Genomic DNA, 26924 nt, shown 5'->3' with positions numbered 1-26924 from the left:
CTAACTCTTCTCCTTGGATAAACATTTAGGCAGTAAAATAGAAAAATTATAAGAATGTGGTCAGCTGGATGCCCTTTGCCTTCCTTTCATTATACATTCACAATTACACCATGAGAAGCAGGACTGTTGTCAGCTTTGTACACAGAATTATTTTAATAAAATATTAGAAGTCCATATTAGTAACATTTAGTGTCTCCACTTCCTTGTATGCCCTACAGACTTCCTAGAAATTTGTTAAGCATATCAAAAGTACTCACAGCTCCATTTCAGTGCATAGACACATTACCATTTAACATCACTCAGCTAAAGAATACAAGTTGTTAAACTGACACACTCCCCCATTTAAAGTTACTAATTTTTCAAAACTAATTTTAAGTTACTCAAAATACTTCTCACTGGAATTTCATACATCATTTTCCTATTTTCAAATTCATACTTTTCTTTCTCAGGTAAACACACAAAAGACAATATACACTGCAGAAGCATAGATGAAGTCAGTAGCACAGAAGAAAGGCTAACTATTTCAGACATTGAAATTAAATGCAGTGAGTAAGCATATAAAAGAGTTCTTTACAGTTCTTTTCACTTGCTGTACATTTAGGTGTTCCCTGCAACAAATTTTAAATTGAAGCGTAAATTTCTCTGTGGACAGCATCTTTTTAAGACCACTCACCTTATAGAGAATAACAAGCAAAGCCTTTAACCACATCTGCCGAATGTGAGGTTTGAGGGACCAGAGGGAGCAGCGAGGAGGCTGTTGAAAGTAATGCCTTAGCTGAGGACAAGTGCAATATTTCAACACCTGTACCACCAAGGGAAGAAGGTGTTTTCCCAGGTTAATGTTATAGTCCATCACCTGAAAAGAGCACAGGAGTTATCTCACCAAAACCAAATCCACTTATGTTGAAAAATAAAATAATACAGTTGAGGTCCTAGTTAAGTGAAAAGAAATGGATAGTTTTAAGGAAGCCTCACTACCAGTGAGAAGCTTTCTGCCAGATTGCCACGTTCTCATTTTAGCTAGACAGGCAAAATTAAACAAAAGAAAATGTATTCTGAAAGCCTTTCATTCAGTACAGTCTAAATTCTAACATACACTGGCAATTTCACAAAGTATATTATGGTGGGATAGCCCTGTATTATAGCACAAGCTGATCATACTTCAACACACAAAACCATATCATGTACATCCCATGTTTAACAGATAGGATGCAGCTGTGAGCTTTGGGGGTTGGTGTTGCATATTTTAATTATTTGGGGGCTTTGTATTAACACTGTTTTGCCATTTTTTTATTTTTTTCTCAACAGGCTTGCCACATTAGGTGTTTAAGCCTCAGGTTCTGGAATTAGGTAATGACACTAGAATCCCACTCTCCACCATAGCAAAGGTAAGAGTATGTCCACTATGTTATGTGGGAAGTCTAAGCACACAAATTCTAAAGGATCCAAGAATAAAGTGAATGAAAAATATCTTGCTTTAAATAAAATGCTCATCAATCTTAAGTGGCAGTGTTGCTCCAGACAGGTTGCTGTGATTACTGCTACTCATATGCCTTGCCTTCCATGAACTTTGAAGAGCATTATGGTATTTGGGGTCTGTCCTAGAGGTTTGAATCCTGATTGTTAGGTGCAGTGAGGCCACATATTCCCACTACCCTGGCACAATTGTGCTTTCGATTGAAACTGCATTGCTATTTTTCATAATCTTCCCATTAGTATTGCAACATTAGCTATTTTTAAAATCACACACCCTGAAATCAGCAGTTAAACTAGATGCTAATAAGGATCCACAAAGCTCTCATCTCTGATGCTGACCTACACTGGTTGACACCCAGGAAGATGTAACAACAGGCCAAACCAACTCCAGCACAACCCCAAGATCTAACATGTCCCTGCAGTTTCAGTGGACTAAGCACATTTTATCAGGAGCTCTGTACATTTAAACAGACAGTCTGTATTTGTTTTGTTTTTCATTAGAACAAGGGGATGAGCCTAATTTACAAACACTAAACTCATGTCTCAAGTTCTCTCTAAACAAGATGACTAGTTTTTCCACGTAAAATTCTCTAGTTCGATGCGCAGCTGTCTCAAATATTTGTGTTGCGTGCACAAAGCTAAATAGATGAACCCCCATGCCTTTCCATATAGGGTGAGCCTGTCGAATATATGATATATAATCACCGAATTTGGTCCTACACTGCAGTGCCTATGTAACTTGTGATAGTTACAGAGCACGGTCAGGAAAAACTCATCCATACAAAGAAGACAGAGCGCTGCCTTAACGCACAGCACATGCTGTAATGCAAACATGTCTCAGGCTGAGCAGACCCATTTTTTAAGTTCCCACAGGGAGATTTGGGATGGATGCTGGGCCAGGCCTGCGCAGCAGCGCCACCACGTGGGGCAGCACCGCACTGGCGGCCAGCGCCAAACAGGCAGCTTGGGCTGCCAGGGGGAGAAATAGGTGGGTTATGTCTTCAGCAGTTCAAAATACTCAGATTTTATGATGAAAAACACTAAGAGATATTGGACTTTTTTTCCTTGAACTGGCGATTCCAATCAAGCTTTGAATCAAAATCAACGAACCAGCAAGCCAACCCAATCCCAACCTTTGTGGAGCTGGCGGGGAAAGCAAGTATTTATGACTTCAGGAACTAAAACTGAAATAGATCTCTTAGGAGCTCAGTATTGACTTTACACTGTGTAAACACATCTTCAGATTGCAAAGAGCATTTCTCTTGCAGTAAAGTGATTCCCAACACTAAGCAGCCCTATAGCTAAGAAACAAATTCCCCCAAAATATAAACTAAAATATTGATGTCTGCTGCACAGAAAAAAATCCTGGCCTACTGAAGTTCTCAAACTCCATTTGACGTCAGAGGAACTAGGATTCAATTATGAAGCTTTTAAACAGAAATGGTGAATTCAGCTATCATGAGACATTTTAAAGGTGGAAGAGAAAGGCAGGCGGTGATATTTAGAGTTGCAGTAAGTAGTACTTTTGAAAATCAGGTCAACTATGATCACTGAAATTTGAAGGTTACAGTGGACACCTGAAATCAAAACCCTCTTGTTCCCCTAAGGTAATCCTTTATGAGAGTCTGTGATAAGGAAAAAGCATTGAAGTCATGATAATGCTTCATTGCAAATAATACTCTATAAGTGTGAAATATTTTTCAGCCCAGTACCACGCACTTGCTATGACTAAGAATTAATTGAGCCTTAGAAGAGCCTTGTGAGGTAGAAAATTATGGTCCTCCTTACAAGATGGAGAAAGAAGGTACAAGGCAAGGATGTGCTTGGTCATTTATCATAGCACTGCAGGCAAAAGTTCATCATGGTGATGTCAATTCCCAGGAAAGGGAGAACAGAAAGTACTGGAAGAAAAATGAGCCTCCTACAAAGTGAAGAATGTTCAAGAGTTTACAGATCACTCACACAGGGAAACAAGCAAGAACACATGGGTCCCAGGTCTTCCTGAAGAGGAAAGGAGGAAATACACATGAGGAAAGTAAGGCATTCACAGACTAGTGAAAGAAGGCAAAGAGGTCTGAAGCAGTCACTAATTTTTCATACAGTAATAGTATTTGCATGCCTCCATGCACACAAAACCATTATCCCTATGCCAATGAGGCAGCAAGTTTAGACTACCAGTAGAAAGTAGAAATTCTTTCACCAACAGAAGAGGTCTTGAAGTTTTAAGTCAGATTAACAGATTTAGCCGTTATTTTGCTACAAAGAACGCTATGCTACCACCATTTCAACAACAGGCAATAAGCAATAGAGGCAAAAAGTAGTAAGTGCCTTCACCTACCTGTGCTATTCCAGCAATAAAGGCATTAAAGCATGTTGAAACACGCATTTTTTGCGGTGCAATCATGAAGCATCCTTCCTGCTGATCATAGCCAAGCAGGACGTACAGATGGCGCTTGACTGTGTTGAAAGCTTTAGCACTGCTGATGTCCGACTCGGCGCTGCTCTCATCCTTTGCCATGAACTTCATTAGCACCGTAATGAGCTGGTGGACAGTCTGGTGATCTATCCCAGCATCCTCTGGCAGCAGGTCTTTTATCGTATTATCATTCTCTGGGGAGGGTTGTCCTATCAGCACAAGAGACACTGGAATCAGACACTGGGTAACACCGTAAACAGGGTACAGAATACAGGTAGGAAATATGAAAAATTCTACCAAACAATGATTAAACAAAGAATGAAGACTTTCCCTTTCAGCGTTGAATCTGTATTTCACTTAAATAACCTGGACCAAAACATAGGCGCTATTATCATTTATTAGTTCTTAGGACACTATGTATTATGTGAAAACATTGGAGACTTTTTCCCCAGAGTAGAACCCTAAGATTTGGTTTATAAACTCTGAATGGAAATAATCAATCTGTAGTACTTTCCACAGGAATATGATAACGTTAAAGACAAGAGGCTACTTACAAAGCACAGGAAGGCTTGGATGCTGGCTGTCACTATCCAAAACAGACACACTGCAAATAACAGTTGCCAACTGGGCAAGTGTTTTCATTCTCATATTTTAATTTTTTTTAAATACAGTATTTCCAGTCACTCTTAAAACCATGTATGATTAACAGAATTTTCTAGCAATTCCCTTTGAAATTATTCTCTTCCTTTTCAGCCTATGTATGAAGCCTTTTTTTAGTGCTTAGCTGTTTCTAAAGCTCTACATGGTAGGAACACTAGGAATGAAAAAACAGAAATCATTTCACACAACAGTAGATACAACTCTTTTTATTAAATAATTCTGAATAAATCCATAGCCAAATAACAGTAAAGTTTATTAGTCCACAGTGTTCTATTTTAAAAGAGCAACTTAAATTAAATATTTTTGTATAAATAAAATGCATTATATATGCATTATATGCAAAATAAATTAAAAACTTTTCATTGTACTGATCAACAAAAGGAATAAAAGAAATATTTTGACAGCATCAAAACAGGGCAATACATGAACATTAATTTTTTATTGCACCATTAATTTTAGTTTGCTCATTAATCACTATAACTGAATAATTAAAATTAATTGTTACTAAAATGTATTCTGATGTATTTTCTGATCCATGGTTAAAATCTGTCTGACAGTGAATAATTGAGATAAAGGAAGCTGGTATGAAGCAGAATTATAAAGCGATCCACTTGTTTTCATTTCAAGCGTAAATCCTTTCAACTACCAGACATAGTCCTTACTTTTGCAACAACACTTTAATTTGAAAATTAAAGAAGCAAGATTACTCAAAGTATAATCTTAAAATGGCTCCTGCATCTGTGTTAGGGTTACTAGTCAGCATTTAATATCCAAGTTACTTACATGCCCTAGGTTTTATGTACATTCATAGCTATATATTTATAATAAATATTAAAAATTATTTTAATATTCTAATTTACTGATATTCTCAATGTAATACGCTATTCTGACAAGGGACTCCTTTGCTGGTACAACTGCATCTTCACTAGACAAACTGCAGTGTCTGTAAGTTTTTTGAACAATGGTAAAATATTTTACATTTTTTACTGGTGGGAGAGCAAAGGGGTTTGTTTGATTGGCTGTTTTGCAGAGCATGGGAGAAGGTTGTTATTTCTATGACAGGTGAAAATGAAAACTGTCATTCCACTGGGCAGGGGGGTGTGCAATTTTCAGATCCACATCTATTAAGAATAACTTTCCTTTCCTGGTCTCATTTTGGTAAAAAGAAACGATGAACTTCATGTTCTACGATATTTTTTGTTCCAGACAGTTTTCACTGGGATTTTTTATTTACTGAAACCTTCCCTCAAAATGAAAATTCTCTACCCAAACTTTTGCTGGACCAAGATTTACAGATGCAAAAACAATGAAATCTGAAATAATTTGAATGAGAAATAAAGCAAGTACCATTTTCAGAAGCACATTAAAAATGCACATAGTAAATAATCTTAGCTTTGTGGACATCAACTGAGAAATAATCTTTCCACATACTATACCCAGGTTAAAATTTTCCGTGAAATTGTATCATAAAGACATAATTTTTAAGGATGACATTAGATCTGTTTTAGTTAGTCCTATTTATTTTCATCTCTTTTACATGTTGTGATATTTTCAAGAAAACAAAGAAGGAGATAAGATGAAGTGAGGAAAAGGATCATTGAGCTCTAAACAAATCCTGGTTCTCCAAACAGAACCCAATGAGTAATTAATCTGAAAAGATTAATCCATTTTACTTTCACTTGCTGAACAATATAATTTAGAAGCTCAGTGATAAAATGCTCAATTTTGCCAGTATTTCATAATACTAACACTAGCTAACAAAGACTTCCCAGGATTTTTCCTGACATTTCACTTTATAGAATCACAGAATATTCTGAGTTGGAAGGGACCCATGGTCATCGAGTGGGTCCAGGATGGGACCTCGATGATCCAGGATCATCGAGTCCAACTCCTGGCCTTGCTCCCAAGAGTGTGCCTGAGAGTATCATCCAAACACTTCCGGAACTCTGTCAGGTTTGGTGCTGTAATCACTTCCCTGGGGAGCCTGTTGCAGCATCCAACCACCTGTTGGGTGAAGAACCTCTTTCTCATATCCAACCTAAATCTCCCCTGACACAACTTCAGGCCATTCCCTGGGTTCTGTCACCGGTCACCACAGAGATCAGTGCCTGCTCCTCCTCTTCCTCTCACAAGGAAGTTGTAGATCGCAATGAGGTCTCCCCTCAGTCTCCTCTTCTTCAGGCTGAACTCTCTCAGTGACTGTCCAGGATACAAGTAGAGGATATAGGAACAAATACCTGATCCTGGAGTTCAGTGCATACAAAATGCACACAGAACTCAGCTTGCATTTGGACTGTGCAAGAATGACAGTTTTAGATCTAGAAAGAACAGACCAGCACGAGGACTAGTTCATTCAAGTGATACGTGTAAAACAAATGTTTTTCTACAACAGATGTAGAGCCTCTGTTCAGGAGTCAGTCAGTTCCTTAGCTGAATCAGATATGCTCAGTACCGCCAATGCAGTGTTAAAAACAATGAGGCAAACCTGAAAATAATTTTTTACAAGAATTTATTTATTTATTTCAGAAAGAAATAATAAATACTGGGCAGGAGGAAAGGGACAGTCACTTGTCTCCTAGTTCCCAAATCATCTGTGATATTCTGAATCATATTATCAGACTTCAGATCAGTAGTTACTAGCTACATGCAACTTCTTTTATATGTACATTTTTAGTGGAAATTTCATTTGAACCTCAGGTGATTAAGAGGCAGAAGAGAGCCTGAGTGAAGGTTCAAAATACCGGAATACATCTAATAAAATCACAATGGCTAACAATGCCTACTGTGAGACTGACACTCCTTATATGACAAGTTCCTTTAAGCCCAGTAAATACCAGGTGACTGGTGCCATTAAGTGAAGAACAGTCATTCACTGACACATCTATTCATCACACCATTATTTCACTTGTTCCTTCTATGAGCCTGTGACAACCCACCAGTTCTGTAAGAAACTGGTTGACTTGCAGCTCTCACTGGGCTAGCAGAACAGGGCTATATACCACTAATTCAGAAGCTCTACTATTCCATTTCACAGCTTAGTCAGCACTCACACTGATCGCCCAATAAACTGGTATGTTCTGATTCTGAATTTGCATCTGTTGGAAGTATCCAAGTCTTGAAGAAGGAGCATGAAAAGATTTGAATCTGAGACTTTTTCATTTCCAAATTGTCAGTTTACAGAGCACTCGAAGCAAGACCTATGAGTAGTCACAATTACATAAGAGATTACTTGGACCCTGCTGAGCTGTCTGTTCTACAGTTGCCTGACAGAAGGGTGACATCTTCACAAAATGTCACTTAATACAAAACAAAGGACTTAAGATGTCTGTAAGCATACAGAAGAGATAAGTGTTATTTACGGTACTGACAAGCAAAAGCTGTCTGTAAAACCTGACCTGGTCAAAGATCAGACTCAACATAGGTGAACCACAGGGCCAGTTTACTAAAGATTTACTTGTGGGCAATGAAACACAGGAAAGTGAGGCACTGCTGGCATAGCTGACTGCCTCTGAATAACCTCCCCCCAACTCTGAAGTACTACTTACAACTGGAGGCAGTTTTCAGTACAAATTGTGAGCAAAGCTTCAATTTACACTTTTTGGAACCATGCTGAGATGTGATTCACTGTGCCACTTAGACAACTTTCATCTTGTGTAAGTTTATCTCATGATTCAGCAAGAAATTCAGAGTTAGAGCCTTCCTTTTCCTGTTCCATCAAAACACACCTCCCTTGTCAAACCCACCTGGTGTTTGCTCTGGTGTTCCTCCAAGTGCTGGTGCAGACTGCTCATGTCTGGTCAAGCTCACAGCTTTAAAAAAAACAAGAGCAACTCTGTTTAATAAGGCAGCACTGACATCTTACACTTAGCATATATTCAGTGCTAGCATATTTATGTTCATTTACTCATGTGCTGTTGTCAGGCAGTGAGTGTAATTGCTTGGAATGTGTCTCTTCTGTGCCCTACAGGTTTTGTGCATCATGTTCTATAACTCTAACTTTCTCCATCATTTAATTTTGCTGGTAGAAGAGTTATCACACAGGAGTCCATATGCAGGATTGATAATTGGTCAAGAAGGATTACCTAAGAATCCCAAAATATTCGAGGGCAGAGGGAGTGTTGGAATTTATTTATTTATTTATTTTGTAACTTAATAGTTTACTAGCACCCAAGTTTGAAAGTTTTATCATCCTTTTATATGGGTAAGAGCAAAGGTCCAATTTGAATATAAACACTAATTTGTGTTTGTAAAATTCTCTAAATGAGAATGGTTGAGGTTTATTTCTGCTTGGAAAGGTATCTGCATGGCACTCCATATAGGCCTATGGTTTTCCTGCACCTACATCCTCCTATAGAAGCTAGTAGGAAGGATGTGCTGCACTGACATTGTTTTCTTAACAAAAGAATTCTGAGTATATCCAAAAATTCATTTGAGACATTAAAAGTTGATTTTACATGTCTACCATGTATTGCATGCACTGATAAATAATTACAAATAATAGATAAACTAGGAACAAATTAATTTTCCTGTAAACACTGTTTCTATTTAAGACAAAACTAGTGTGTTTTAGCCCCAAATAAAGATCTATATACAAACTAGTCTTGGAGCATTTTGTTATGTCATTTTAAACAAACACAGCATAGACATAATGTCTGTCTATGTTCTTTGTCAAACTCACTAACTTGTCATTATCTGAATAATGCCCAAAACAGTCAGAAACCTGAATTTGCTATCCAATTGGATAAATATTGGCAGCTCCAATGTGTACCCATAAACAGGATACGATCCTAAGGGAGAAGATGGAGGTGTGTCACAAAAACATAAACAGATACTCAACGAATTTTGGTGGTTAAGGTTTCTGGAAGGGAGAGCGCTCTCTTTGACTCCGCTGGTCCCTTCACACTGTCCCTCAGGGAGCGCACACTCTTCTGACGGTTACGCGCGAAACGAGCCCTCTTGATCTTCCACATTGCTGCATCACTGAGGTTGGCGACATTTGTCCGGACAGCAGTGATAGCTTTGCAAATGCAATTGACCAAGTTAGGATTCATTCCACAGCATGGTGAGGCCCCAGCGCTGCCAAGTGCCTAATGCAACTGGGCCCCAGGTCCCACTCCAGTCAAGAAAGCTTCACATGGGCTCAAGGGTCCACCTGCAAGGTACTCATTTGCATGCTCTCGTTCTGAAATCCATAAAATCCCAAGTGGCATAATTATGTTAAAAAAATATGCTGTTACTTCTTTCTTAAGAGATTGGATAAAAACAGGTTCTTAAAATCAAAACCTGAATTTCAGGCTAAGGGAATATGAGATGCACCCTACTTAAAATGTCAAAAATATCATAAGTACAGATCACATTTAGTGCACTCATACACTGATTTGGCCTCTAGTCTTGCCTCACTGACCTCTGGTCCTGCCTACACCTATCGTCCTGTATTTGAACAAAAAACCTGTGAGTGTTCATTATGCAGTTACAGTGGTGTTACCAGTAGCATCACTGCATGTCTTAATGTGGTCACCAATACTTTTCCATACTTACGTCTAGAGTGCACTGAAACCCCTTGAGTTTAATGATCTGAGTGACTGAAGCCAGTGAGCCCATCCTTTGCACCACTCTTTGAAATGGCAAAGAGAAGGTTAAAAAGAAATCTAAAAATTATCTTTTGCATAATTTAAATAACTCCCAAATACACACATTTAAAGATATGACCCCACACTTGCAGTTAGAGATGCTAGAAAACAGTGTCAAGATTCCCTCCTCAGGCCACATCAGCAGTTCCCAGGACTGGGTTAAGCTACTCACATATGGAGAAGAAAATACATTTGCAGTTCCACTCCTCTCCTGTGCAGCAGCACCCGGGAATTTTCAGGCACTGGGCTCCATGCAAATGTAAGAGGAGGCATTAGCCTGCTGAGGGAGCACATGCTGTTCAAACAGCTGTTCCCACCTCCTCCAAGAAAATCAGATGGAAATAGATCTTCCTTATGGGCCACCACTTGTGTTAGGAAATTTTCAATGACTCTAAATGCCAAACAATCATGCATGAATTATTTTTTAGTCCCTTCCTAGTGAATGTAAGGAGACATGGTATCTCATCAAGAAACCAAGTACGAACAGGATAAACATTTACATACATTTGTCACTGCAAGAATAGTTAACTGAACACTGGCTCCAGGAGTCCATGTGCCTCTTGTGTTGTGCCACATACACTGGGTTTTTTTTGAGGATCATACAGCTCCTAGGGCTGAGTTTAGACAGACCATCACAGAACAGGGTCAGGCTCACTATTTGAAAACAGTGAACTTGACAGCATAAGAACAGCTACACTAGAACAGGTGGGTTAATGCAAGTTGCAGCTGATGACAGAACCAGACTGCATTTCAACCAAGGCTGGCAATCACATGCTAGGGAGAGTAAAACATGATGCCCAAAGGTGCAACAGAATATAGTTTAATCCGTAGTTGGGCAGTCAAAAAATCCTCACTTTGATTTATTTTCTTTTGGCCCGAAAGATTACTTAATTTCAGAGAATTTATACATGTGATATCTACAAGTCTCTCAGACCCTTGCAGGAAAATTTAATTCCAGAACATGATAAAAGGAGATCAGATTGATTTGGATTCTGCTTACTTGTTGGGAAAGGGAATTCTTTGTTGCAGTCCAGATGAAGCTGTGCTTCCAGAGACAGGGTCTCAAAGCGATTCACAAAGAACTCCCAGCTCAAAGCTGGAATATCTGCTTTTAAAAAATGAAGTAGCAAAAGTTTACTAAGAATTGTGGGCCTGTCCTTGACTACTGTGTCAAACTGGAAATCAAGGCAGAGGCAGAGACCCTGTAGAGGGAAACAAAAAAAAATAACACAGAAGTGAGATATGAAATCTTTTCGGGATTTTTTAAAGCAAAAGGAGGTGAAAGCTCACAACTCCTGCCAATTAGTATTGGATAAAGATTTAGTTCCTTTTTTCTATCAAGTCCTTTAAGTCAGAACTAATGCTATTGATATCAACAGGAAAGTAAGGTAAGTGAGGAGATAAATGAACATCGTATTTAGAATGCAGAATTTGCTAGGATTCCGAGGAATGTAAAGGTGCAGGCAAAGTTCTGTCCTACTGCACATTTGGTGCACAATATCAAAGTACTTTGCTCATACACTCCTGCTTGAGAAAAACCTTACATTCGCGTAACTGAATCAAGCCCTTAATTATAAAAAGAATGAATCATCAAGCCCAAACAGAGAAAGAAAAAATACATGGTGAAGTGTATCAGAGGCACTTTGCCTCAAAATTCTTCTGTACATTACTTGCACTAGAATTTCAGCTCTAGTGTCAAGACTTAACTTTGAGAAGAAAGCTCACATTAAATTTGGAAGTGTGGTATACTGGTACAGTCTCACTGAACTCAAGTTCTCTGGAAACTATTTTGAAAAGGTACCAAATGGAATAAAACTAGAAAATATTAACAACTTCTCACAGGCAGCAAAACTGAACATTTCAAAATACATATTCATTCTATTCTCCAGAGAACTAGAACTGAACTGTGTACTGTGAGATTTATTTAATTTGCTTATCTCTCTCTCATATCCATTTAGTTTTAATCATGAGAATTTGGATTGACAGGCTCCCTCACATGATAAAATGACATGCCTAGGTAAATTTTTTGAAGATCAAGGCCATGTTTGATTTTGCTCAAATAAATTTTCTCATTGTGAGCTCAGCAGGGTGTCACAAGACTTACAAATGTATTTTTAATTGAAAAATATCAAATTATTTTAAAGTAATAAAAAATATTTACAGCTTTTTACAACCACTTCAAATGCAACAGTATCCTCTGCAGTCATCAAAGTATTTATGGTTGGACTAGATGATCTTTAAAAGGTCTTTTCCAATGTAAACAATTCCATGATTCTAAGTTGGGGGTAGGGCAGTACCATTTCCCTTGGCTATTTTGTGCCTATGTCAATGACCAAGACCTATAATGCTTGCCTAAAGATGTATTAGCAGTGACTGTGATGCTGTACATCTGAACTTCAGGTGAAAACCCAGTTTCCTGTTTGAATGTACTTTTTCCAATGCAATGCACCCACCTGTAAAGCTGGTCTCTTTATGGTGTCAAGTAATAACCCAGCTCTTGTAGCTACTGCTGGGTTGACATCTTCCACAGCAGTCAGGAAACAGCAGAATGCATGAGCTAAGGAGTACTTCAGTAGGTGGTTTTTTGTCACAGAGTGAATATCCAAAAATCTGCACAAAACAGCTACCTTCTCCACTGTAGTCATCACGTACCCAGACAAAGAAAAGAGGCATATTCATTTAGGCAATGGCTTCTTTATGTACTGATGAATAGAACTTTCCTAGAAACATGCACAGCTGAGAAAGTAACAACAAAAATAGCTAGCAAGAGTTGTAATTTTGTTTTTATTACCCAAAATGTTTCATGTTCTCCTCTATTTTACAGCACTGTTGTGCCATAGTTTTGCAACAGACTATCTTCAAAACTCTCCATAGCAGCAAAAAGATCATCATCTATTATAGGTCTCCTCAGTTACAGCAGAGAAAGTTCTACCTCTTCAGAGAAGTAACGATGAGAAAATAGAGTACATTCCTCAGGCCTACCTGCTTCAAATCTCATCTTCCAATCTTTGCTGTTGAAATTGCTGTTTATGATTGTCCAGAAAATGTCAGCTCCATGGGGAAGCGAAAGTGCATGAAGAAGAAGTGGGACTGCCAGGGAAGAAAGCTGAGAGAACTCAGACTTCACAACTCCCCATAAACTGGAAAGACAAAAAAGAGCAAGCCTGCTTATAAAAACACTCCCTTTGTATCCTTTCTTCTAAACGTAACGCACTTTTCATGAAAATCTTCGTGAGCCATCCTAGGCACTTATGTGAATTCTACAGAGTGACTTGTAGGAAAACTGAGCTACTTGCAAATTTTCAATTTGAGCAGTTTCTCTGGAAAATCCAAGTTTAAATATTCCTTACTTTGAAACACTTCAGATTTTAAAAGAGGTTGCCTAATTCAAGGCAACTACCATGGAACATAAACTGTCCTATGAATTAGGAGTTTCAGCATGACCAGCTTCAGCACATAAGCCACATGAACTTCCCTGGCACCACGAATAACTAAGATGTTGCGTGTTCACAATTTGCTGGTATCTAGATTCAGAACAGATTCTCTCGTCCGCTGAAACCTTACAGCCTCAGGAGATGCTCAGTGAAATTGATACAGAGCAGCTGTAAGTGGTGATGAACACACTATTTTAGAAGATTATATGCTGATGTTTATTCAGCTAGTTTTCTGTAAAGTCCCTTTCTCCAAAGAGAATCTTAAAATGCACAGATTTCAATCCAATTCGCTCTGATTCTAAATGAAAAAACTTCCTTTTCCTCATAAAAATAAGGTGCAATACTGTTGTTCTCTCAGTTTTAATGTTAAAGTCCTATAAACTGTGTACCTGTCTCTACATCATCTTTTATTTTATTTTATAGAGTCAGGGAAGATATACCTCAGTCTCAGATAATGCTATTATTCAAAACAAATGGTGCATGACAGAGTAGCCATGATGGACAATGCAGGAGGGTACCTTGGTTTCATTTCTAATGTCTTAATTAGCCTGTGCAATGAGCTCTCAAATGGGTTTCTTAACCCTTCCATGCTTCCCTACCACCCTTGTTAATTTTCCATACTAAATGTGCAAATTCTTTGATGCTAACAACAAATGGATAGCTGGAGAACCAACAAAGTATGAGGACAAAATATGCAGTAAAAACCTACCTTGAAATCAGCATGTGATCTTGAATATAGGCAAGAAATTGTGGATGGTCCTTTCTTGCTATATATAGGCATTCCCCGTGAAGACAAAGGATCTTCAGACAATTCAGCATGTTAAAAAGAATGTCTGGTTCTTCAAACCTTGACATTTCCTGTGTAAGCAGATCTATTACTGTCAACATAATGACACCACTTCACCAACAATTCAAACCAAACAAACAAGTAATCAATGTTACCTGCAATATAGTGTATATGAGCTTCAAGGTAACTGGAAGTTGCTGATAACAAAACTTTCTTTCTGTGTCATTTTTTATCGCTGTTAAAAATGTAAGTTACAGACAATGTTAAAATTCTTTTATCTGTGGATAAAAAATGAAACTAAAGAATGTTGAGGTGATGAAAGATATATTAATTCTAGTCACAGAACCTGCAGTCAGTAAAGTTAGAACAGCATGGAATTTGGCATGCAATTTTTTTGCTATTTTATGTTCAAAAAGTCAAAATTTCTTTTAACAATTTTCTGAGAGACAGTCATACATGCTACCAACCTAAATACAGCCTTCTTATTTAATTAAAATGTTGAAATAATTAAATGCATGATAAAAAAGTGACTGTGCACTATTGAACTTGAAAGACTGCTTCAGAAATTTGTATTCTATATGAGTAAAGCATTTCTTTTAAAGCCTTATGGAAATACTCAACCTTCTCATCCTCTACCTACCAGCATTTTCTGTGGCCTCTGTGTGATTTCCTGGATTTTCTCCATGCTTTGGTGCTGATTTGTCTTCCTCTTCTCCTTCAGTTCCTATAATAAACTCAGGTCTAGTATACAGAAGACTATCTTCGAGGTTATCTGTGGGCTCCTTTAAGAATATAATAGGTTAAATTCATTTCTTGATATTGTCCATATCCTGCTGTTAAAGCTACATTTGGTGTGATAAGCTGAGCTCAAATGAGGCGTTGTTTAGTTCCATGTACACTTGTGCATTCAAATCACCTGCTATCTAATATTTTGCATCAGCAAATGCATACCAACAGAAAGACTATGTTTCAGACATGGATTTAACAGAAACTGCATATCCATATTGGACCTGAGGTGGATCCAGTCACGGAGCCAATGTTTCACCAAGTTTGTCATCCTTGCCTGAAAGGAGTAACAGACAGGAGCAAGGCATCTCCTACATGATTGCAGAGTTACAGGCTTAGGGGCAGGACCTACCTCAACCACTTTTACATTGAACAAAGGAGTAGGCTGTAGTTACTTGTGCCAGTGGCCAGGAGCTCAGGATTAAAGGTTGTCGTTGTGACATTTATGTTGTAAATTGCAGGGTGGATCCTAGAAGTACCATGCCCCAGCACCCAAGACTGCACTACTTGCTAATTTTGAGATGAGAATCTGTACTGACCAGGCATGAGAAGATTTTTCTAGCACAAGTTACTGAATACCACATGCACAACACCTGCTACTAGCAAAAACATCCAAATGAAATCCTGAACCTTTTACACTTAGAAGGGCATCACTATGCCCTCCACTGAAAAAGGAAATACTAATAAACATCTGCTACTAACAAGTACAGCAAATGAGCACTCAGAATAAGCGGAATGATGCTGTCTTCTCAACTATCAGTTGGAACAGTTATGTATAACAGACATACAACTTAAAACAAATTCATCAAACCATCACCACCACAGGAAATGCTCTAGTTCTTCTGCAAACCTACAGAAGACTTTAATGACAACTAGTGATTGAAGAGTACAGATTTATGTCTGAAAAGCTGAATACACAACCTGAAGTACATTCAGTTTTTCAACAATGCTCAGCATTTTCAATGGTCAAGCACCAACTAAGGTTTGCTCACTTGACAACTGATTCACTCAAAATCATTAATCATTTCAAAGTACCCACTCTTTGAATGAATTCAGACTTAAATTTTACAGTTCAGTGGCACTTTGCTTTAACCTCCTGAATCCTTCCTGCCAAAGGTCAGTGCAGCTTTGCTCCCTCAAGCACAATGGAATGAGAAAAATGAGGAAGAGGAGTTTTAGCACACCAGTAATACAGACCCTTTCCCAGCTCTACTTACCACAAGCCTAATTTCTTCCTTTGGAGCAAGCTGTTCCAGCAGCTCAAAACCCAGTTGGTAACACAGAATGCTGGACTGGCACAGACCACATTCAACTGCTTTTTCATCTTTCTGACAGGTGTGAGAACCACCCCAGGGTGCCTGGAATACATTGTTTATGATGGATATTATATCTTTTGAAATGCTGTTCTCTAAGCCCAAAGTGACACCATCATCCTGGAGTTCCATCTGAAAGAAAGTGAAAATGATAAGGATTTATTATTTATTTAAAAGCCAGAGCCCTAACTGTCTGACTCGTCCTACATTTCTACTAGTTTTATATTACAGTGCTGGGAAGAATTTGAGATAAACTGTAACATATTAAATTTTAAATTTTCACTAGTGTTGAGGCCCAAGCTCCAACAGCTAAACTAAAGAGACAATTTCAAGCACAAGATCCACTAATTTTACCTGGAGACAGTTATCTAAAGCACTTGCCCTTGGATTCACAATGTCCAAATTTAGCTATCCAAAAATTATGTATCTAATCTGAGCCTATCAACAATCCTCTGCTTCTAGTCTGTAGAAATCTTCAAGAAGTTCCTTTCACTATTATGAGGTTAATGTCTAACCTGAATGTGGAGGTATTTAACTTCACTGAACATGAACCTATAACTCCTATAGAGGTAAAGGTAGATGACAGCTGTATTGGAATTTAAATGTCTTATACTTCATGCCAATCCCTTAACAGAAAGGGAATCAATACAGGATCAAAGGAGAGCCAAAAGTGACTACAGAACTTCAATGCCCCTTCCATGTGGGTGTTTTTCTTCTGCAAGTACCTGCTTCAGTATGAGATCAAACATGAGAATGAAGCAGTTAAGATTCATTTCTTCATCTTCACAGTCAAAATCAATTGTTTTTCCACTAGGGTGTCCAAAGTTCTTGAAAGGGCTGTGAAAAGGACTACGTATTGGACTCCGGAATGGGCTCTGGAAGGGGCTTGGGTAAGGACTCAGCATGTTGTTCTGAACTCTGCGCCCAGGGTCAGAAGTAATGCTCACCTGAAAATATTAAAAAATCAACATGTCCAAATGACTGTTAGACATTTAAGAAATCCCATTCTATATGAAAACGCAAAAAATATCAAGAACTATGACAGCCTTACCCTTCTGTAGCTGTTTTGCAAAATATACACGTCCCTTAATGCCACTAAATGATAAAATATGATAGAAGTATTGGAACCATATTCTGCATAGATGTATATATTCTCTTAGGCTAAGTGGCTGACATTCATTATATTATTCTTACTGAGGAGGAATTTCAACATCATAAAGCAAACAGAAAACTGGTGCAGGCAGTAAAGCAGCCATCAGGTTACAACGATCTGGTCCATGATCTATGGTCACTAATTTTAATAGCAGGAGGCTAATAAAGGAGGCCATCTCAAGAGAAGGGTGTTAACTAAGGCTGTACTAAGAGTACAGGTAGCTGGAATTGAACTAGACACAATGGTAATAAGATGTGTATGTCTGCACTGATTTATGCCCACACCACAACAGGTCATCTAAAACACCTGAGAAGCTCTAGGTGTTGTAGGGAGATAAACATGTAGATGACACATGAGGGCTATTTTCAGGCCAGGTACGGTCTGAAAGACCAGAGAGTAAGTCTGTCCATTTTTCTGCTTAGTTTAGAAGTGATCCTGGGCTAGGTGTGGGAGAGCTGTCTGTAGAGCTACATCAGAAGACAGGCAGACCACATGTAAGGCATCGTCAACTGCCTCGATGCTGTAGTTCCTTAAATCTAAAGAATTTGATCTTCCCAAGCAATCTTGTTCCTGATGTCCTTGAAGCACTTCATCCAAACTACTGGGAAGTTAGCCACATCAGACCAAGCATGTGGAATGTCTACAGATTTGTAAGTATTTTCTTTCAGACCAAAAGCCTTTGGCAACTTCAGATCAAATTTTGCATCTCTTGGGTGTGGAAAAAAATTCTGGGAAACAAAAATAATTCTGTTCCATCACTCTTCCAAAACATACCTGGGCCCACCAAATTCATACCAGAACACAAAAGGTTGTTCTGGGTGACCAGTTGTCCATAACAACTTGCCATTGACAGTTATTAATAGAAGGTGAAAAGAACAAAAAAGGTTGGAAAAGATACCAAGTTGCTACCTGTATTATCTTTACACTGATCATGTGATAGAGTGATGTTAAGTGAAGTTATGTCAATTTTCTTCCATTTTCAAAATTTATAGTGTTTCCAATCAAATGCTGCCATATTGAAAGATGGCTTTTTAATCCTTCACATGCATTCTATTAGGAAGACTGTTCTAAGCAAAAAAAATAAGCAGGATAAGAAACAGTTACCCTCCGAGCTGCAAGATTTCCTGCCAGTTCACTGACTCTTGATTTTCTTTGATTTGCTAACTCTTTTACAGAATTAACTCCATCAGAAAACATGCTGATTAGTAACTGAAGAGGTACAACAATGTCAAGTTCAGACAACACCTGAGGATAGACAATAAATAAAAAGTAAGTTTCAAGTTTAATCACAAACACCATCTACTTTATAAGCATCTTTATAATACAATCCTCAGCTCAGCAAATTCCATGTATTTAATTTTGAGATTCAATGAGGTGAGGTGCAAGTTCAGATTTATTTTAGAATCCAGGCAAAAGAAAACTGGCAAAAAATAGGTTATTTTCAAAATATTTGTTGGCATCCACTTGGTGCACCTTGAGATCAGTTTTATGCACAAAACCATACAGGGATGTGAGGTTATTCCACAAAAATATTTCTGTAAAGCAGAAGATTAACAATACTTGAATGAATAACTATTTACTTTATTTATTACTACTTAAAACTGAATTCCTGTATTTATTCTGAATCCAGTCACAATGGTAGCCTACAGGTGTCAACATAGTAACTGGATGGTTTTTTGCAAATCACTGAGAATATTCACAATCTATTTTGTCACCAACACTCAGAAAAATATGAGCTCATTTGTACTTGTCATTAAATGTTATTAAGTCAAGAAAATTCTAAAAATATCATGCTTTAATTGAAAACCTTGTATACCTGAAAATTGCTACAGTCATCAGGTAAATTGGTCTTTGGAGAGGCTCCATTAAAATAAGCCTCAGCAGAAAAGAAGCGATAATGAAAAGTACAGGTATTATCCCAAGGTGCTCTGGAAAATTTTACACCCCTTTTGAAGTCACTGCCCTCAGCTGACATGATTATCCCTGTAGCTTTAAAATATGAACATTGGGTGAATGCCAGTTTCGTGGGCAAATATAGTGCAAAAGGGCCAGAGTAGCAGAAAGCTTGATGGGTATAGAGCTAGTCTCATTCAGGTCTTCATATGCAGGAACAACTACAGCTGTTTCTGGAGTCTGGAATTAATTTTGGAATCTACAGAACAAATTCTGCTGCCAAAAAGTCAAGCAGCTCAATGACCCTGAAAACACAACTGGCATTCAGAGGTAAAAGAAATTCCCAGCCTTCTATTTTATTACAGAATCACAAAATTATTTAGGTTGGAAAAGACCTTCAAGATCATAAAGTCCAACCTCTGACTGATCCCCAGGTTGTCAACTAGATCACCACCCTGTCAACTAGATTATTGCTCATGATGGGTTAGTAACAAAGCTTCTCAGGGTCTGTCTACCAACCATCCTTACACAGGAGCTAAGCAAAGAGCAGAAGGATTGTATGAACTCTGGAAAAGTGGCTAAGTGGCTTCATTTTTTTACTCTCCTTTTTCTTTTCTTTTTCAAAATTAAAAGCTCTTCCAGCATGAGTCATCAAGAGAGGACACTTACATGCAGCCAGAGTAATGCTTGCTCTTGCACAGAGGATGGATATCCTGTGAATCGACAGCTAATAAAGCCAAACATCTCCTCCATGGAGAAAGGGAGAGGACAAAGTTCAGTGTCAAACATTTTGCTGAAAAGCAGAACAAAAACATACCATCACTGAGTTATGATGGCACACACCATATGAGACATAACAGAAAACTGGTAGAAAGCTTGCATTTTCACCCTCCACAGGGTTGCTAGGTTGCTGATACCAGCTGTCCTGACTGTGTAAGTTCATCTCTGAATTTGGTGACGCACCTTAAGGATTTACATCACATCTAATATACCCAGTTGCATTTGACAGCAATATCTCCTCCAACATCCAACGTAAAAATTGGAAAATTTCTCATCTCACCAGTAGTCCACTATTCCATGCTTGCACTAAAAAAAAGTTTACAGCAATACCTAGAGATATGAACTTAGAGTCAGTTTCAGAGCCTTTTCATCAATTAAAAGGCAATGCGAAGTTTTACTGTTAAAGGCATGAAATTATGACTCAGCCACCATTCTTATTCTGGTGTTTTCTTAGCTCAATAGGGGAAGATATTAGCTAAAAAATATATATCTGACAGCTCTACTAATCCCCACCATTTCTCATCAACTTGACAGAAGGAGAAAGATGCTCCTTCCAACATGTTGCAGGAAGCCACTAAAAATGTGACTTGCTCACAGCAAAGAAGCGTCCATGTACTTGGCTCTTGATACAGATTTGAGGATATCAGAAGCAATAAAAGAAGACTTTCCCAAAGCTTAAGTGCTTTAGTCTAAATATAAGTCATAAAAACAAATCAGAACCACTCACTCACTACTGTCTGTTGCACATACAGGCATTTTTATTCCTTGTCACCATCTTGTGCTACAACACTCAAGAATCAACACAGGCAACAACAGAATGATTCCAACTTATGTCTACATACCTCAGCACTTCCCGAAACTCTTTCAGCTGATTGTCAGGCACTTCTGTCCTTATAGCTTCCAACCATTCCGGCATGATACATTCCCACACCGACTGGTTTATCACATTATATGGAATCAAGCAAAGGATTCGATTTAGCCCTTCTTTTAACTGGGTTACAGCACTACACGATTTGTCCCAGTATCCGCCAACCTGTGGGTATTTCCAAGCATTACAATGATGAACAACATTTCTAATCCCTGTAACTTGCTCAGCATCATAAATTTGTTCAGTGTGTTGCAGCCAGGAAACTGTAGGGGGTGATCATTAGTACTTGCAAGACAGAATTTAGAATTTGGTCATGGGGGTTGCATTGTTTTTTCCTCTTCCATTTGACTCACAGTACCCAAAAGCACTGTCAAAGTCTTAGAAGTTCACTCACTTCCAGGCCATTATATTACTGTTTACAGTGTATTACTGTTTACAGTTCTCGAAAAGGGACAGATTTATTTGGTTAAACTTGCACCATAAAGTATTTGCTCTCCGTAAATTGTTACAGTGCTGGATCTTTATTTTGAAAAACATGGTCTGTACCAGGTGTTCTTTCATAGATGTTTGTTTAGGGTTTTATTGAGGAAAGGTTCTAAGTGATGTAAGCCAGAAAGTATACTTCTAAGCACGTAAGTAATTGGCGTACAGAGATTAATTATTCTAACTGACCTCAGCTCACATCTGCTGTTCCTGACTAATGGCTCTTGAGATGCCTGCTGTTCTGGCAGAAACTACTGGTAATCTCAGCCAACAAACTACTTTTTCTTTTTCATCACAGCTAATTTCATGGCTATTTGTCTACATGTTTTAGTGAAGCCCTGCAAATCTGGCAAGTTGTCAGTCTAGTCTTAAGTACTGCAGTGAGGGTAACAAAATTCAAAAGAGGGGCTGGATCCAAGAAAAAAAAATACATAAGAGATTACAGAATGAGGTTCAGTCCTTCCTTCACCCCCTAGCCTCAAAGCTCTGATCTCTTTTTTCAGTTTCTAACAGTCAAAGTCAGAAACTGAAAAATTCTCTCAAATTCCCTCAGCTTCCCTCCAATACTCCCACAGCCCTATGTATCTTCTGAGCAATGGTTCACAGTAAGACACATATACATGCTGGTCTGCACACGTACGCTGGTCTGTCTACAGCAAATCCCATTAGTTAGGTCATGAAAAATCCACAGATGTTCATGCCGGATGATGTGATAATTGCGTCAAGTCCCAATAGCCCTTTCTAGCGTAGTCTTAATTTTAGGAAACAAAACTTAATTTTGGGAAACAAACCCAACATGTCTTCTGAACATTTTACATGAGAGGTCACAAAATGAATGTCTTAGAAAAGCATGGTTAAGTGGCGATTTCTGCTTCATAATTAATGGACAGATCATCCTAATTATGGAGCAGATCATCCTAAGTGCAATCACACAGCATCTACAGGATGGACAAGGGATCAGACCCAGCCAGCACGGGTTTGGAAGGGCAGGTCCTGTCTGACCAACCTGATCTCCTTTTATGATCAGGTGACCTGCCTGGTGGATGAGGGGAAGGCTGTGGATGTGTCTATCTGGACTTCAGCAAAGCCTTTGACACCGTGTCCCACAGCATACTCCTGGAAAAGCTGGCAGCCCACGGCTTGGACAGGGGTACCCTGTGCTGAGTCAGGAACTGGCTGGAGGGCCGGGCCCAGAGAGTGGTGGTGAACGGGGCTGCATCCAGTTGGCAGCCGGTCACTAGTGGTGTCCCCCAGGGATCAGTGTTGAGCCCAGTTCTAATTAATATCTTTATTGATGAACTGGATCAGGGGATTGAGTGTACCATTAGCAAATTTGCAGATGACACCCAGTTGGGGAGGAGTGTTGATCTGATGGAAGGCGGGAGGGCTCTGCAGAGGGATCTGGACAACCTGGAGAGATGGTCTGATTCCAATGGGATGAGGTTCAACAAGGCCAAGTGTCGCGTCCTCCACTTTGGTCACAACAACCCCCTGCAGCGCTACAGGCTGGGCACAGTGGCTGGAGAGCAGCCAGGCAGAGAGGGACCTGGGAATTTGGATTGACAGGAAGCTGAACATGAGCCAGCAGTGTGCCCAGGTGGCCAAGAAGGCCAATGGCATCCTGGCCTGGATCAGGAACAGTGTGGCCAGCAGGACCAGGGAAGGAATTCTTCCTCTGTACTCAGCGCTGGTGAGGCCACAACTGGAGTGCTGTGTCCAGTTCTGGGCCCCTCAGTTCAGGAAGGACATTGAGGGGCTGGAGCAGGTCCAGAGAAGAGCAACGAAGCTGGTGAAAGGACTTGAGCACAAGTCCTGTGAGGAGAGGCTGAGGGAGCTGGGGTTGTTCAGCCTGGAGAAGGGGAGACCTCATCACTCTGTACAACTACCTGTAAGGAGGCTGTAGCCAGGTGGGGGTTGGTCTCTTCTCTCAGGCAGCCAGCAGTAGGACAAGAGGGCACAATCTTAAGCTGTACCAGGGGAGATTTATGTTGGATATTAGGAAGAAATTTTTTATAGAGAGAGTAATCAGACATTGGAATGGGCTGCCCAGGGAGATGGTGGATTCACTGTCCCTGGAGGTTTTTAAGATGAGACTGAATGTGGCACTTAGTGCCATGGTCTAGTAACCACAGCAGTGTTGGATCAAGGGTTGCACTTGATCTCGGAGGTCTTTTCCAACCCAGTTGATTCCATGATTCTACGACAGAAAGAATGACACTCTTTCTGGAAGAGATCCTACCAGTGGTTGCACTTAGGCACCCTGGATGGCCTTCCAGGTAAATCTCTTTCTCTTCACCAGCAACAAGGCAAACCATGTCAGACTGGTCTTCAACTCAGTCACTTAAATCAGGTCTCTGAAGCTACAGGGCATCAGTATGCCCAGAGTTCCCTTCAGTTACAACTGTGTGATTTCACAAACCCGAATTCACAGCTTCAGAGATGAGGTATGCAAAGAACAGAGAAACATTATGAAAGGACAGGCTTATATCTGTGAGTAGGTAAATGATACCTTTTACTAAAGACAAGTTTGGGTACTTCAGCAGCATAATGAAAACATGCAGCTATCAAAAACATGCAGTATTTTTCAATACTTACAATATTCTTCCAACCTGTCTTCGCATTAGTGTAAATAATGCTCACTTTCTAATATAGTAAAACTAAAAATGCTATGAAGAGTAAAAATTCCTGAACTTCACTGCTCCCTCTACCATTGAGATTTCTTTGCCTTGACAGACTAGAAAAAAAAAGATCTTTTTACTTAATACCTTAAATTCTGCAGCAAATAAAGGAACCTTCAGATAAATCATTCTTACCCTAGCAAACTCCATTGGTTTAGGAAGGAGGCACATAACCATGACATCAAAACGGACATCACAAACAGTCTTCAACCACTTGGTAACAAACTGGGGTTTGAGCTTTTCAACCAAGCTACCAACTTCATCATCCATCATGTAAGCTGTAGAGTGAAACCATTGGAATACCATGCTAACCAGCCTTGCTAAACTCTCTGTGGGTGTATTCTCACTGGGAGTGCAAAGGCTCACCTGGAAGAGGGAAACACAAATCAACTTTCATTTCTAGAATTAAAGGTGGCAAATTATTTATCTACTATATTCTGCATATTCTCAGATTTACAAGGATCTATCTAGAAGACAAGTAAGATGATGAGTTTTAAGTAGAGGTTGGCACAGGACAATTGACAAAACATTTCCAAACCAGAAAATAAAAAAAAGCCAAGCACTGAATTTTTTTATTTACTTTCAACACTGAAAAATATCAATATAGAATGCTTTGACAAACTGAAACATTTTGGTTTGAACTTTAAAATGACTTTTCATTTCAGAAGGTAATGTAATACCTGGTAAAATATATGATATACATATGCACACATATATAAAACATACAAGATAAAAAGGCAAATCAAGAACTTCAAAAATTCTGAAAGAAGATGTCTACTTAATACAATAAGTGATCTTTACTTTGCAAAAAGATTCCAATTTTGATTTTTTGTCCTCACTTGGGGTGAGTTTTAGGTCCTCAGAAATCCTCACATAATAATCAACATTATTCTCCCCCGCTCCAAAGTCTTTCTAAAATGATATCTGGACTATAAAACTGTCCCAAATCTGAGACCGACTCTCTACCCCAATTCACAGACCAGTACACTGCTAAGTCCTTAATTATCTGCTATTTGAGCTCTTGGTGACAGAAGACAAAGTTTCAAGTCAAGTTGCTGCACTGAATGCAAAGAGTGGAAAATGACAGATGACAGGAGATTTTAGAAGCTCCTTTAAACACCTACCAGCCACTTCCTAGTGAAAACTGTACTCTCTTCACTTGGCAACCTGAAACTGGTCACTGCTGCTTTTCAGCAAGTGAACAAAGGAGAAAGACTGCTGTAATATCTGGGGGGAAAGATGACAGCACTGCTTTCCAGAGAAGACCAGAATCCACCTTACAAATGTTCTTCTCTGTGATTTTTCTTGGGATGAGGTAGCAATCAACACCCCTTCCAATTCAAAGTAGAGTCTTCATTGTTCTACTTCATTGCAGGTTGAAGTTAAGGTGTTTGCTTCCTTGTGCTTGTCTCAGTTGAGTGTTAACTCAAAGACAGTATCAGTTGGCTGCCTTTTTAATAGGAACTCTTGAGCCCTGTTCAGTTTCTAGATGAAAGGTATTCACTTTATGAAAGAAAACAGCAACCCATGATTTCTCACAACCTGCATGGTGATCTCTGCCAATACTCACTATGGAGAGATCAAGAGATTTTATAAGAATAGAATGGATTCAGAGAGCTCTTCCTCCCTACCACAGAAAGGTACATGCTGAATGTCTAGGATGAGGCATGTACAGTGTAACAAAACCTTTTTTGTTCTCACTTCAGTTCTACTTCCGGAAATGTAGGCCTTCAGTCTTTCTAAAGTATCATTTGAAATGAAATAGATGAACACAGCAAAATAAAGTTTAACATAATAAAAGGCTTTAACTCTAAAACAGCATTGAACAACAAAACCCATCATCAGAATATAAACTTTATTCATATAGTCACTTGAAACTGCATAGCAGCTTTGTTGGAACTATGGAATTCCACACCTGGCACCTGGCCATCCAGAGATCCTATCTCTGTTTAGATGACAGATGAGGGTCCTGCTATTCCCCCCCCCTCACTAGGTGACTGAGGAGACAGCCTGAGAAGCTCAAAGGGAATTGGAAACAGCCTGAGGGGGAGAATTCTCCTTAAGGGGAATTGCAGAATGCAATTTCTGAGGCTCTATCAGGCTGCAGCCTGGCCTGCTCATGAACTGGCCAGCAGCAGTCCTGATATTTTGGAATAATCTCTGCTAACTAATGTGAGTGGTAGAACCAGCACAGCTTCATTCTGTCAACCCACACCAGGTAAATCAGCTGGAGTACACTGGCTGATCCAGACAGACCAAGCAAAACGCAGGAAGGAAGAGCAGCCCATTAAGACTCCTCCAGCCTTTTGGAGGTAAGAGAGAAAGCTGTGCTTCCAGAGAGCTGAAAGCTGGAAGGTGAAAAATAGATTCTTAGGGGATTGCCTTTTGAAGTTAAAATAATGACACTCAGCAAGGGGTACTTGTGAGCAGAAGCTGATGGCACATAGAAAGTCAATTAAAAAATTAGACTGAACAATTCTGTTCTACACTCTACATAGTAGTCAGAGGCAGCCACAAGCTCCACCCAAACTAGTTATGAAATCTCCAAGTCTGACAGCTTCAAAGAA

General features: G+C 39.1%; 1 protein-coding gene across 10 annotated transcripts in view; it reads right to left on the bottom strand.

The window, feature by feature from the left end:
• UNC79 (unc-79 homolog, NALCN channel complex subunit) overlaps positions 1-26924 on the bottom strand; it is a 107649-nt gene that overhangs the window by 53056 nt on the left and 27669 nt on the right. For all 10 annotated transcript variants that reach the window (XM_027729419.2, XM_027729420.2, XM_027729409.2 and 7 more), the window contains 16 exons: positions 24493-24723; positions 21171-21361; positions 20218-20341; positions 18760-18900; positions 17228-17449; positions 16407-16634; positions 15044-15185; positions 14559-14638; positions 14326-14474; positions 13165-13322; positions 12636-12817; positions 11183-11384; positions 9390-9569; positions 8296-8361; positions 3815-4101; positions 674-856 (listed from right to left, as the gene is read on the bottom strand). In XM_027729419.2, coding sequence (XP_027585220.2) covers positions 674-856; positions 3815-4101; positions 8296-8361; positions 9390-9569; positions 11183-11384; positions 12636-12817; positions 13165-13322; positions 14326-14474; positions 14559-14638; positions 15044-15185; positions 16407-16634; positions 17228-17449; positions 18760-18900; positions 20218-20341; positions 21171-21361; positions 24493-24723 — 2766 coding nt within the window. The remainder of the gene's footprint in view (positions 1-673; positions 857-3814; positions 4102-8295; positions 8362-9389; positions 9570-11182; positions 11385-12635; positions 12818-13164; positions 13323-14325; positions 14475-14558; positions 14639-15043; positions 15186-16406; positions 16635-17227; positions 17450-18759; positions 18901-20217; positions 20342-21170; positions 21362-24492; positions 24724-26924) is intronic.

The sequence above is a fragment of the Pipra filicauda genome, unplaced genomic scaffold (assembly GCF_003945595.2).
Source record: "Pipra filicauda isolate LSUMZ 115617 unplaced genomic scaffold, ASM394559v2 scaffold27_size4233163_pilon, whole genome shotgun sequence".
Classification (NCBI taxonomy): Eukaryota; Metazoa; Chordata; class Aves; order Passeriformes; family Pipridae; genus Pipra; species Pipra filicauda.
The sequence above is the reverse complement of the archived record's forward strand: the minus strand, read 5'-3'. Positions and strand labels throughout refer to the sequence as shown.